Source organism: Sitophilus oryzae, unplaced genomic scaffold (genome assembly GCF_002938485.1).
Source record: "Sitophilus oryzae breed Bouriz unplaced genomic scaffold, Soryzae_2.0 scaffold_1931_pilon_pilon, whole genome shotgun sequence".
NCBI lineage: Eukaryota > Metazoa > Arthropoda > Insecta > Coleoptera > Curculionidae > Sitophilus > Sitophilus oryzae.
In genome coordinates, this window is record NW_022146648.1 from 845,738 (window position 1) to 858,577 (window position 12,840).

General features: G+C 34.6%; 2 protein-coding genes across 2 annotated transcripts in view; one reads left to right on the forward strand and one right to left on the reverse strand.

Annotated features, from left to right (window-relative positions):
- LOC115883526 (cilia- and flagella-associated protein 206) overlaps positions 1 to 6,701 on the forward strand; it is a 42,151-nt gene extending 35,450 nt beyond the window's left edge. Inside the window, exon 11 of the mRNA XM_030901896.1 lies at positions 6,407 to 6,701. Coding sequence (XP_030757756.1) covers positions 6,407 to 6,631 — 225 coding nt within the window. The 3' untranslated portion in view covers positions 6,632 to 6,701. The remainder of the gene's footprint in view (positions 1 to 6,406) is intronic.
- Positions 6,702 to 9,187: 2,486 nt separating this feature from the next.
- LOC115883527 (craniofacial development protein 2-like) lies at positions 9,188 to 11,692 on the reverse strand. The gene is made up of 2 exons (XM_030901897.1): positions 10,858 to 11,692; positions 9,188 to 9,795 (listed from the first exon to the last, which is right to left on the reverse strand). Exons 1-2 carry the CDS (start codon positions 11,690 to 11,692, stop codon positions 9,188 to 9,190), a joined length of 1,443 nt encoding a protein of 480 aa, XP_030757757.1.
- Between the last annotated feature and the right edge of the window lie 1,148 nt (positions 11,693 to 12,840).

The following is a 12,840-nucleotide window of genomic DNA, read 5'->3' on the forward strand; positions in this document are numbered from 1 at the left end:
TGTTTAATTTTTGCATTTATTGACCATAGCGATATTAAGTTGATAAGAATAGATATTATTCATTGACCTGTGTCAAAGGTCGGGAAGATGAACACTGCATAGTGGCGAAACAAGGTATTTCCGCGGATTTTCATTTTTGTATCGGTGCTTAAAAATAAGTCTACAATATAAAATAATATAATTTTTTTATTTATCTCATTTCGTTACTTCTAAACCGTATTCAAAAAAAAGGCAACAGAGCATTTCCGCGGAATTTTATTTTCGTATTAGTATTTACAAAGACGTCTAAAATATGAAATAATATTAATTTTTCATGTATGTCATTTCATTACTTTTAAACCGCATTCAAAAAATGGTGACGCATTTCGGCGGCAAAATTTTTTCAGTAATATACTCCCTGAGGTACCTAAATGGCAAAAAAAAGTCTTTTTCTTTTTTAACAGATTTCGGCTAAACGAAACTTGACCCTAGGCACCTTCTAGCTCCTTGTCTTTTAAAAATTGCATTAGTTCTCTAGCGTTATTTTTGCGATAATGTCATCAGTTTCGTAAATCACTTTTAGTTCAGATCGCAGTAACACTCGGTTGAAGAACTGGCCATATAATGAAAAAGAATAGATTTAAACGGATCTTCTGGAAAGGTTTTTCCTTTATATGCATCAAAATTGCAGAGCTCGAGGAATTTAAAATCATTTAAACCGTTAAATTTACAGTTTATTTGTTGCTGAATATCTGTCAAAAACAAAGTCAACAAACAAACGACATCGATAATTCTGTTTAATATTTGCCTATTTTTAACGACTAGTTCATTGTGTTGGCGGTGACTAATTTCCAGCTGCTTATTAAGGGCCTTTTCAATTCTGGTTTTGCCAAAGACTTTTTTTATGACTGCCTGCAAATGTGACCTTTTTACAGCTTTATGGAAATTGTTTAAATTGGAAAAAACTAGTATAGAACAGTATTATAGGCTGCAGACACTGCTGCAGAGAAGCTAGCGCCTGGCTAGATTCTATAGGATTTCCTACTGTTGCTCGGTCGGAGTCAAGACCGGATTTGTTATGGGCTTCATAATTAAGATAATGTTTTAGCATTTTTAATATAAACCAAATTAATTGTTCCATATTTCAAAAATTAGATTACATTTTAGAAGATGATGTTATGTAATTTGACTGCACACCGCTGAAAATTCATATATTTAACATTTTCTTTCAAATTATAAACTATTAAAACCCGGGAAAGGGTGAAAAATTATAAAGTGCTTTTTTTCAAATTTTGGGAAAGTAACCAGGATTAGCAAGAAAATGTTCAAATCGAGGGGTGTCTCACTATTGGAATTACATGTACATTTCTTTGGCAGTCGCTGGCAGTCATTGGAAGTCTTGTGGCAGTCGTTAATAATAATTACACGGCGGTCATAGGCAGTCTTCTTCGCAGTCATTGGCAGTCGCTTGGCAATAAAATAATATTTTGGCAGTACACGTACATTTTTTACCCAAATGATGACAAATGACCCCTCGGTTGAAATAAAAGTTGTTGAGAAAAAATGTCTATACATTTTTTAACTCAAAATTAACCGAGATAGGGTGGCTAGAAGCTAGGGGATGATAGTAGAAATTTAAAAAAATCATAAGTTGTTGAAAAATTCAGATATTTATAATTTTCTTTCAATTTGCTCGAGCATTATAAACTTCGATTCAGATTCTTTTAAATTCATTCCCGGGAAGAGGTGAAAAATTTTAGTGTTTTTTTTTAATTTTGGGAAAGTAACCAGGATTAGCACGAAAAAGTTCAAATAAAAGTTGTTCAGAAAATATCTATACTTTCTTGATCAACTCAAAATTAACCGAGATAGGGTGGCTAGAAGCTAGGGGATGATATTTAAAAAATAAATCATAAGTTGCTAAAAAATTCAGATATTTCTTCAATTTGCTCGAAAATTATATACTTCAATTCAGATTCTTATTGAGTTATTGAATGTTATTGCACCCAACAACGCCCTAATTACGCTCTCCTTTACGCGTTAACATTTTTTAGGCAATTTTATTAACATTTGAAATTGTCACAACCAAAGATATTTAAACTCGGCGGCATAGCAACATCGCAACAGGAGAATCTAGGAATTTTCATTCATCCTCGAAATCCGTTGTACTACGCCGGCATATTTCTAAAACTGACGTTGCCAAACTGCTTTTTATTATTAAAAGAAACACGATCATGATATTTTTATTCCATTATAAAATTTAAATAGTTAAGCAGTTAAGCATTAAATGAAAAAATTGCCGTTAGCAAATTAATGTACTTGATATATTATAGAAATATAACAAAATTATTTATTACTTAATAATTGGTTGTGGTATTTAATCGAATACTAATAACCAATATACAGGTAAATCTGGCAAAGGTTTTCGGTGTAAGAGAGATGCGAAAATAAGGATAGAATAATGGCCGATGAAGGAAAAAGGTAAACAATTGTATCTCTTGAGTTTAAATATCTTTGGTCACAACACAAGACGCCTAGTTCGAATTCTTTTTCACTTATTTTTTACTACCTGAAACAGCGTTACATCACACAAATCTCGTACCTGAGTGTTTTATAGTCTCAATAACTGCACTAGCAAAAAACTAAAATACTTAAATATAATGACAAAACCCCGATTTCAATATTATTTTAATGCGATCGACATGACGGCGCACTATGGATTCTAGAAGCTAATTTTTGGCCAAAATACCTATTTTAGACTCACTGTATATCCTTTTTTTGTAAGTGGAATGCAAGCAGATATACAAATGAAGAAGACCACATGCATATATTTTTGTTTAGTTTTCATTTTTATTCCTTATCAGCATTTATATTCAGACGTTCTAGTGAAGTATTTGTGCCTATTCAGTTGTTGTCGATTTTCAGAAGAGTTTTGGTGAATATTAAGTGATATATTTCAGTGGGATATAAAAACGGATTAATGTTATTTTTACACTTTATGGTATGTTTTTTTAAGAAATCACTAACAATTGCACATAAGAATCAGCGTCCATTATTTTTTAATTAATTAAAAATAATGAGTTTAAGACAGAACATAAATAAAAAGTTAAAAGTTTAGTTTGACTTCTCGTTTAAAAATTCTCCATGTTTCTCCATGCTAGATGTTATTGTAAAATTTGAAACAATCCTTTCTGAACATATCAAAGAAAAAATTGGCTGCTACTAGCTGCAACTTTTTTTAAGAGAATTTTTTTTCAGCTATGTATCGATTAAAAAAAAAATTTTGGAAAAATGGCTACAAGTGAGAAAAAACGGGTATGTTTCAAATTTTGTAAGACAGAAATTTCAGAATAATGAACAAGAACTATCAGGCACAATAGGAAAAAAGATAAATCGCCTTTGTATAAATTTTGAAAGAAGATGGCAGGCGGCTTAAAGATTTATTTTTAAAACAAAATGAAGACTGGTTAAAGGAGGATTTTATCCTTGAGTTAAATGAACCCCTTCCATCCACATCATCTGCAGGCCGCCCACGATCACCTTTTTCGGAGCAATCTTCTAAAACCCAGAGAAGAACGACCTCAAAAGTTTCCGAGGAACATAAGCAGGATTGGGCTTTACTTGTGCAGGCTGCAGAATACTTTACTTGTGCAGGCTGCTTTGTAAATTTAGTTATCCTGCCGATGTACTTAACCTACTTCGTGTGCCTGACTTTATCGAACAGAAGTTAAATGAAGAACAATTTGAAGAGAAGCATGGAAAAGAAGAGGAATACGAGGAGGAAGAGCAAGGAAGAAGAAGAAGATTGTTTTTTGGACAGCAGTAATTCGATTATTGATCAACTTTCTTTTTTGGAACTAGATACAGAAGATGCTTCATAGGTAAAAGTTAATCACACGTTGAACGAGAAGATTAAAAATAACTTCATATATTATTAGCCTTTTATTATTTTATTAAAAATACAAATTTACAGTCAATATTTTCCATTAAATGTAAGTTGTTTAATTTTGGTCAAAAAAGTAGCTTCTAGAAACCATAGTGCGGCGGCGTGAACTATATATTGATAATTTCTGATTTCTGCCGTAGAGTGCGCTGCGGTCGGAATTTATTGAAATCAACTGAAATGCACCAAGCCTATAGCGGTTGCTAAGAACAACCGCAAACAAAAACAGAAATAAAGGTATTGTCTTCGGTCTTATGGGAATATATTGCTCTTAAATTGTTAAATCTTGGTCATCTTCATCTCGTCTTCGATGTGAACCTCTGGGACATTTTCGCATGACTGACCACTGCAGAAGCCACATAAAACGGAACACTTCAACCCAGCTTTCCTGCAACCACATGCTGCGCCGCATCCTTTTCTACAAGTGCATGAAATGAATTTCAATTGTCGGGTGCTGCTTGTTTTGTCATGGTGAGTGGAACAAGCCCATTGTTGTCCAGTTTCCAGCCCCAGTCTTCAGGTTTTTTCTCGATTACATACCATTTCTGGACTTGATGATATGTCGTGAAAGAATGATACCGCGCAGCAACCTTCGTTGGTGGCAATGAAGCAAGATTGGATTTACTTTTGTGGTTGATCTAGCAAAACGTTGGTATCGGATTTCTTCTAAGGTGTCTTCTTTCAAGTTGCCACCATACAAAGCAACGAGAAAGCATGCTCCAGCATCTGCGATGGAAAAATTTGGGCGGAAATTTCGTTATCTGAAAAATATTCTTCGCCCTTTTTGCCTCCGCCCAAATTATTACTCCACCCAAATTGTTCCGCCCTTTTTACGATGTCCCGTTATACTTGATACATCGAAAAAATATCGATATCTAATTTTATTCCAACATTTTGAACGTAAGATTAACCGCTGCGGATATATTTTGAAAAATACAGTTTTTTGTATCTTTAATTCAAGATGGCGGCTCGAGCGGTCGCACCCCAAGGTCGAAAACTTGGATTTTTCATCAAGACCTAAACCTTAACAACCTATTAAAAAATTACTATAGTCTGTCCAACGAGAATATCCTTGACAGTGATAGATGTGTCTGTCATTTTAATTTCAATGTACACTTTGTACAATTTACAAAGAAAAAAGTTGGTACAACTGGAACGCATAGCAGGAAATTAATATATGTATTTAAAATTTGACTGACAAGTAACTTCAAAATATTGTGAAAAAACTGTATAAAACTGAAAAAATGTAATCGAGTTATTTTATTTAATAAAAAACGGTATGTCTTAATATAAAACAAACAAAAACAAGACACCACATACCAAAAAATAAATAAAAAGAACTATTTCTTACTTTCAAGCTTTATGAAACTTCCCGCATTTATCATTATATTTATCAATATAACTTATGTACAAATACAAATTTGTAATATTCCGCAAGAATAAATAAAACAACATAAATAAAACAAACTATTTTATTAATAATAACACTTACCAAATTTTATACCTCACAGGTTGATTAATTAACTTTAATCGTAATTTTTTTAAACCAGTACCTTTTGACATTATTTTTCTGTAGTACTAAAATCCATTATTTACCTATCGTGTGATGTCGATATTTTACAGCTACTTTAGTTTTTAGTATGGTTCTTCTACCATATTCGAGATGCACTTATCTACGAGATTGTATACGAACTTTATTGATAGTAACTTTATTGGTGTATCTGTATAAGACTTTCTGCCTGGGCAGCGAGTATTAACCATAAACAGTGCTCGGGGTTCTACAGTTAATTTTCCCTCGATTTTTCCTCCACTTGACTTCAAAAGACACAAAACACACGTAATAACACGAATCAAAATGCATCATCTTCCAAAACGCAGGGTATTTGTCAAAAGTTGTCACAAAATTATAACCTATAATTTGGCAAGAGTTTGACAAACGTCAAAAATCTAAAGGCGAGTTCATACGCATCGGCGTCCGTTTTTCGTTCATCGTTCCGTCAAACCAATAAAATTGAAATACGATCTGTCATTTTTGAAATAAACCAATAAAATTGGTTAAAAACGACAAATGACGAATTTATATTTAAACCCATCCATAGTTAACTTAAAAATTATTAGAAACTTTTTTTAGTGAAATAAATAGATTGGTATGGGACGTCATCTGCTTTTCTTCTGTCATCGTCTGTCGAAATCTTACCTGAGAAAAAAAATAGAGTTTACTACACCACCTTTTGTATGGCAGAGGCTTATAATAGCCCCCCACTGATTGGACTACTAGTCCTTACCGTTTCTCCGAAATTGCGAAAAAATAATTTATTATTTATGTTAATTCACCCCTTCTCAGGGGTGAGTTTTAAAAAATCTTTTACAGTTTGTTTTTAGATCTGTCAAAGTAACTTATATCAACATTTCAAATTCTTCCCAAATATTCGAATGAAGGCGTATTTTCTTGGACCATATTAATAGCCTCAATTGTACTTCTAGGCAAATCTATTAAGTTGTAAAACCGTAACAGCTCAAACTGATAAAGTAATAAGTAAACTATCCGTGAGGAATCAGACTTATTTCAAAATAGGAAGAGGTATGAGTACGATGAAAGATGAACATACCAATGTACCTACGCCATCCAATTATATTTATGGACTGAGAGGCAGAAAAGATGACCAACAATTTATTGCTGACTTAACATTACCTATAGACAATTCATAAGTATATTTTTATTATGTAAACCACGAATTATAACTATAGTTTCAAAATTACACGCCAAAGGCTGAAATTAGTCTATATTTTATCTTCTACAGCACCACGACTCAATACAGATATTAACATAAAAATCCTTTATGGGTATTTCGCCACTGCACTGCAAGAAAAATCTACAAAATAAAATAATTATTTTTTGTAAACACTTCTGCGTTAAACCTAAACAGACACTGCTTGTCAGAAGTTATGTTTATAGTAATAAAAATTTGCCTAACAAAGAAAAAAATGCTTAAAGTTTCGGAAAGTTTATCTCTTTCCGTCGTCGGAAGCAAAAAAATACAAAGAATAAAGAAAAAAAAAATTATTTAAAATATTTAAATTCAGCTATTTGAGAACACTATACTTTTTTTAAAACAGATTAATGACGTCATTTTAACAGAACGTCAACGGTTTCTTGTAGACGTATCTGTTTTAAAAAAAGTAAAGTGTTCTCGAATAGTTGAATTTAAATATTTTAAATAGTTTTTTTTTCTTTATTCTTTGTATTTTTTTGTTTTTGACGACGGAAACGTTAAGCATTTTTTCTTTGTTAGGCAAATTTTTATTACTATAAACATTACTTCTGACAAGCAGTGTCCGTTTAGGTTTAACGCAGAAGTGTTTACAAAAAATAACTGTTTTATTATGTAGATTTTTCTTGCAGTGCAGTGGCGAAATACCCATAAAGGATTTTTTAGAGAGATGAATCTGCCACATAGGTATAGACATTTTTTTACAGATATTAACATCAACAGAAGATTAAAGGCAAAGTTCTTATGATTCGTGGTGATGTGATGCCATCACTAGTGTTCTAAAGACTAGAACTTATTTTCGAAGAACATTCTCCGAGAATTAACGAGAATGACGAGAATAACTGAGCAAAAGCGAACAAATATCCAGACCTCCAAGGAATGCTATATGGGTATTTCGCCACTGCAAGAAAATCTACAAAATAAAATAGTTTTTTTGTAAACACTTCTGCGTTAAACCAACGGAAACTACTTGTCAGCAGTTAGGTTTACTGATAAGCAAATTTACCTAACGAACAAAAAAATACATAACGTTTCGGAAAGTTTATCTCTTTCCGTCGTCGGAACCCCAAAAAAATACAAAGAATAAAGAAAAAAAAATATTTAAAATATTTAAAGGCAACTATTCGGGAACAGACATACTGAAATCGGAAATTGAAGCAGCAATAAAAAACCTAAAACATCATAAAGCCCCGGATCCAGATCATATCACGGCCGAAATGCTCCAAGCGTCGGGAGATTTTGGTGTGGACATCTTGCACAAGTTATGTAATATGATATGGCATACTCACCAGCGGGCGAGCGGCCTCTTGGTCTTCTTCCCGGAATCTTGCCCTGTATAATGAGTTTTTCCATACAGTCAGCATCCCTCCTCATAACGTGACCGAAATATTTAAGTATACGTGACTGTATAGAAGTTGAGAGGCGTTCTGTGATGTTCAGTTCTTGGATTATGGATTCATTGGTTCGCCGGGCAGTCCAGGGAATTCTGAGCATTCGTCGCCAACAGTACATCTCAGTTGCGTCAATTTTTTTCATTTCTGACTGTCTCATCGTCCAGGACTCGGAGCCATACATTAATATAGGAAATATTAGGCAGTGAACAAGCCTTTTTTTAAGTGTTTAGATATGTTTTTGTCTCGCCATATCTTTGAGAGTTTTCGCACTGCCACTCTTGTCATTTCACATCTTCTTATTTCGCCTTCTAACGATCCCGTGTTGTTTATAAGTGACCCAAGATATATATATATATATATATATATATATATATATATATATATATATATATATATATATATATATATATATATACATATATATATATATATATATATATATATATATATATATATATATATATATATATATATATATATATATATATATATATATATATATATATATATATTGACTTAAACCTCAAAACGACCAATGCTCACTACATCAGGTTTGTTGTTGTTTTGCCTGTCGATAATCATAATTTTTGTTTTAGAGGGATTAATTTCAAGTCCAAGTTTCTCGCTTTCGTCTTAGTAACTCTTCCTCGTTTCCCGCTAGAAGGACCGTATCGTCTGCAAATCTGAGGTTGGTAATTTTGTGACAATTAATTGTTTTATCCCCCCTTGCCAATGTTCCAATGCCCTTCTCATGATATATTCAGTATATATATTGAATAACTGAGGAGATAGTATGCACCCCTGCCTGACACCACAGGTAGGCTGGAAGTCTTCCGAAGTAACGCCATTGATGGTAATTCTACTTTTGGTATTTACATAGAGATTCTGGATCAATGAAATCAAATGAAGAGGCACACCCATTTCTTTAGAACCATCCATAGTTTTGACCATCTGACTTGGTCAAAAGCTTTTCGATAGTCTATGAAAGAAATATAGAGCGGATTGTTAAATTCTCGGGCCTTTTCGATAATCTGACGGATACTCAAAATTTGTTCACGTGTTCCTCGACCTCTTGTGAATCCTGCTTGCTCTGGAGGGATTTATGGTTGAATATACGGTTTTAACCTTTCGTTAATGATATGAAGAAGAATCTTACTGGCATGTGAAATTAGCGCAATGGTACGAAAGTTGTCGCATTTGGCTGGAGATCCCTTTTTGTGGATGGTTATTATGGAACAATCGGTCCAATCTGATGGCCAGTGGTGAGTATGCCATATCATATTACATAACTTGTGCAAGATGTCCACACCAAAATCTCCCGACGCTTGGAGCATTTCGGCCGTGATGTAATCTGGTCCCGGGGCTTTATGATGTTTTAGGTTTTTTATTGCTGCTTCAATTTCCGATCTCAGTATGTCTGGTTCTTCATTAATTATATCACTGTGGAAAGAGGAACTAGGCTGAGGATCTTTTTCTTTATACAGTGTTCCGCAGTATGTTCGCCATCGTTCCACTATTTCGTTAATTTCGGTTTTAAGTTGTCCTCGATCGTCTTCTATTGCCCATGTTTTTGGCTTGAATTCTCTTGTGAGGTATTTTATCTTTTTAAATAGGTCCCCTGGTTGATTTGTGAAAGCGTGAAATTCTATTTCCTGGCATATTTTTTCATAGTAGTTGTTCTTGTCGATGGTGCAATTGTGTTTGATCTCTGTATTTATTTTTCTATATTTATCTTTTTCATCTTGTGTTTTTATACCACTTTGCACTAATGTTCGTCTTTGTTCAATTTTTTTTGTTTTTTTGTCTTTTGTTTAGTTGTCGAGAAGTGGCATTACTCAGACAATTTTTAAAGTCTATCCAAATCTGTTGGGGTTGGGTGTTCTCGTTAATGTTCCACGATGTTTTCAGTAGTTCTTGATGGAAATGTGTTACGTCGGGGATCTCCATCTGATTTGATCTTGGTTTTCTTACAACATTTTTTAACTTTATACGAATCTTTGCTGCCAGTAACTTATGATCCGAGCCACATATTGCTCCGGGGTAAGTCCGTACTGTCCTGAACGAGGTTCTCCATCTCGAGTTAGAGAGAATATAATCTATCTGGTTGCGTACTCTGTCTCCTGGGGCGCTATTCTGTACAATCGTCGGTATCAGTAAGTTACCGACAGCTCTCGATACATATTTGTATACAGTAAAAATGTGTTAATTGTTGTTGTCATAGTTACCGATCGGTCCTATGACAGATATCGCAAATTTGTACCGACGAACATCGGTATCTCTACCGTGCCCTTGTTAACCTCACGGTAGAGATACAGAGAGTCGTCGGTACAAATTTGCTATATGTCCTATTAATGACAGCTAAAACTATGACAACAACAATCAACACGACACTCATTGGCCGTACGTACCGATAGCTGTCGGTAACTTGCCGATACCGATGATTGTACAGAATAGCGCCCCAGGGGCGCTATTCTGTAAAATCGTGGGTATCGGTAAGTTACGACAGCTCTCGATACGTATTTGTATATAGTAAAAATGTGTTAATTGTTGTTGCCATAGTTACCGATCGGTCCTATGGCAGATATCGCAAATTTGTACCGACGAAAATCGGTATCTCTACCGTGCCCTTGTCAACCTCACGGTAGAGATACCGAGAGTCGTCGGTACAAATTTACGACATCTGTCATAGGGCCGATCGGTAACTATGACAACAACAATTAACACATATTTACTATATGCAAATACGTACCGATAGCTATCGGTAACTCACCGATTCCGACGATTGTACAGAATAGCGCCCCTGGACTATTCCATGTGTAGAGCCTTCGGATATGATATTGAAATGTTGTGTTCATTATAGTTAGATTGTTTTCGATTGCAAAGTCAAGTAAGCGTTCACCCCGTTCATTTCTTACACCGATACCATATTTGCCAACAATAGTTTTAATATGTTCGTTATCAGTTGTATCTCCAATTTTAGCATTGAAGTCGCCGGTTACTATGGTTAGCTCTTTGTTCAGAATGTTTTGGAGAGAACTTCTTACGTCATGGTAGAAATGGTCGATGTCGACATCGCTCGAAGCAGCAGTCGGAGCATACACCTGAACAATATTTATTGGGTTTGGCCTGGCGTTTAATTTTAAGGCCATGATTCTGTCGCTTATAGCTTTAAAGTCCAAAACATATTTCTGTAATTTTTCGGATACAATGACTGCAACACCAGTATAATTTTGTTGATCGGCGCTTGAAAAGTAGACATAGTTATTAAGACTAGTTTTGAAGAATCCTTGACCTATCCAATGTGTCTCCGATAATCCTGCAATATCGATTTTATATCTGGACAGTTCCTTTTCTATAATTGCTAGTTTCCCGGTATGAGTTTTAAGTCCTTGTACATTCCACGTAGCCACGCTCAGGGTATTCCTCATTTGTATATATAGTTTGTTGTTTGTAAGGCCAGTAGCTTCCTTATGTCCGCAAGAATCCTGGCCTTTGATATTCTTGCGGCCGGTAGCTGATTTACCACTACTTGACCCGGAATCAAGGTAGCGCCGGTTGTCAATCGGATTGCATGACGTTGTCCGAGGCCTATCGTCTTGCTTCATTACACATCATACTGACTGTCATGGGAAGATAATGCAGTGGATTCCCCTGCCCTACTGCATGAAAAGGATATAGGTAGGATATAATAGGAGGATGGATAGGACGATGGGATGGGTCATGATTTCTCTCAAGGAAATGGGAAGTAAGAGAAAATTAAGAGCTCGCATCGGCAGGGTTGCTAAGGCCCTGAAGTAGATCTACTCCCCACTGGGACTGCAGAGAGGTATCTACCTGCTACCGTGATGGAGATGAATAATTACACACAAAATAGTTTCACTTATTAGTAGGTTATATGAGTAATTCATATAAAATCACAATTTTATTAAAATAATAAGACACTAACGACACTACGCATTGAAATACGAAGGCGATGCTTTATACGCCCGGGAAATCCCCTTCGTGATTCGAGTTCGATTAGATTATATTAGAGTGTAGAGTGTAGAGATGAGGAGAAATATCTCTTATGGGACTTTATTTGAAAAAGTGGCCACGGTGGCCACCAAAAATGGGAAGAATAAGGATTCACCAAGTAACCACAGTAGCGCTAATAACGCATAAATCTAAAAAATTAAAAGTAACCATAGATAAGAGAATAAAAGTAACATAACCAAACATTACCCAAAAAAAGCTTTGGTTTTATTTTTTAGAATATAAAACAATTATTTTTATATATTAGCTATAGGCCCAGTCTATTGCTGCCGAGTAAAAATGGATAATTTATTTCATGTGACATGAAAATAAAATTTGTATTTTTTTGAAACCCGCGCCTTCACGGCAAATATTTATCTCTTTTGAATAATTTCTATATATGATAATTTCCTGTTGTAAACATTTTGGCGCATATTTTAAATTTTATGTTTTTGCTATAACAGCGCCATCTTAAGTCTTCCCTTTTTATGACCATTTTTTAATGCACGAAGATATTTATTTCTCCTTACCTCTACACTCCATAGATTATACAGTTTGAAATAACATGTGCCATCTCTCGTGGGGAGATTTCTCACGTAAAAATGAGATTTATTTCTATAATTATAGATTTATATCAGTGTGCACCAGAGTAGGTGTGGTTGTGTGAGTGTGAGTGTGCGTGTCTGCACTGGTGTACACTGGTGTATACGGTTACGAGTTGTTGAGGGCTGAGCCGTTTAAT

Bases quoted from the DNA above. Each gene is read 5' to 3' on its own strand.
- LOC115883527 (XM_030901897.1), bottom strand. From the start codon at position 11,692: ATGAAGCAAGACGATAGGCCTCGGACAACGTCATGCAATCCGATTGAC. The intron at 9,796-10,857 runs GTGAGTTACCGA...AAATAAATACAG, and splicing joins CTGTACAATCGTCGGAATCG to AGATCAAACACAATTGCACC.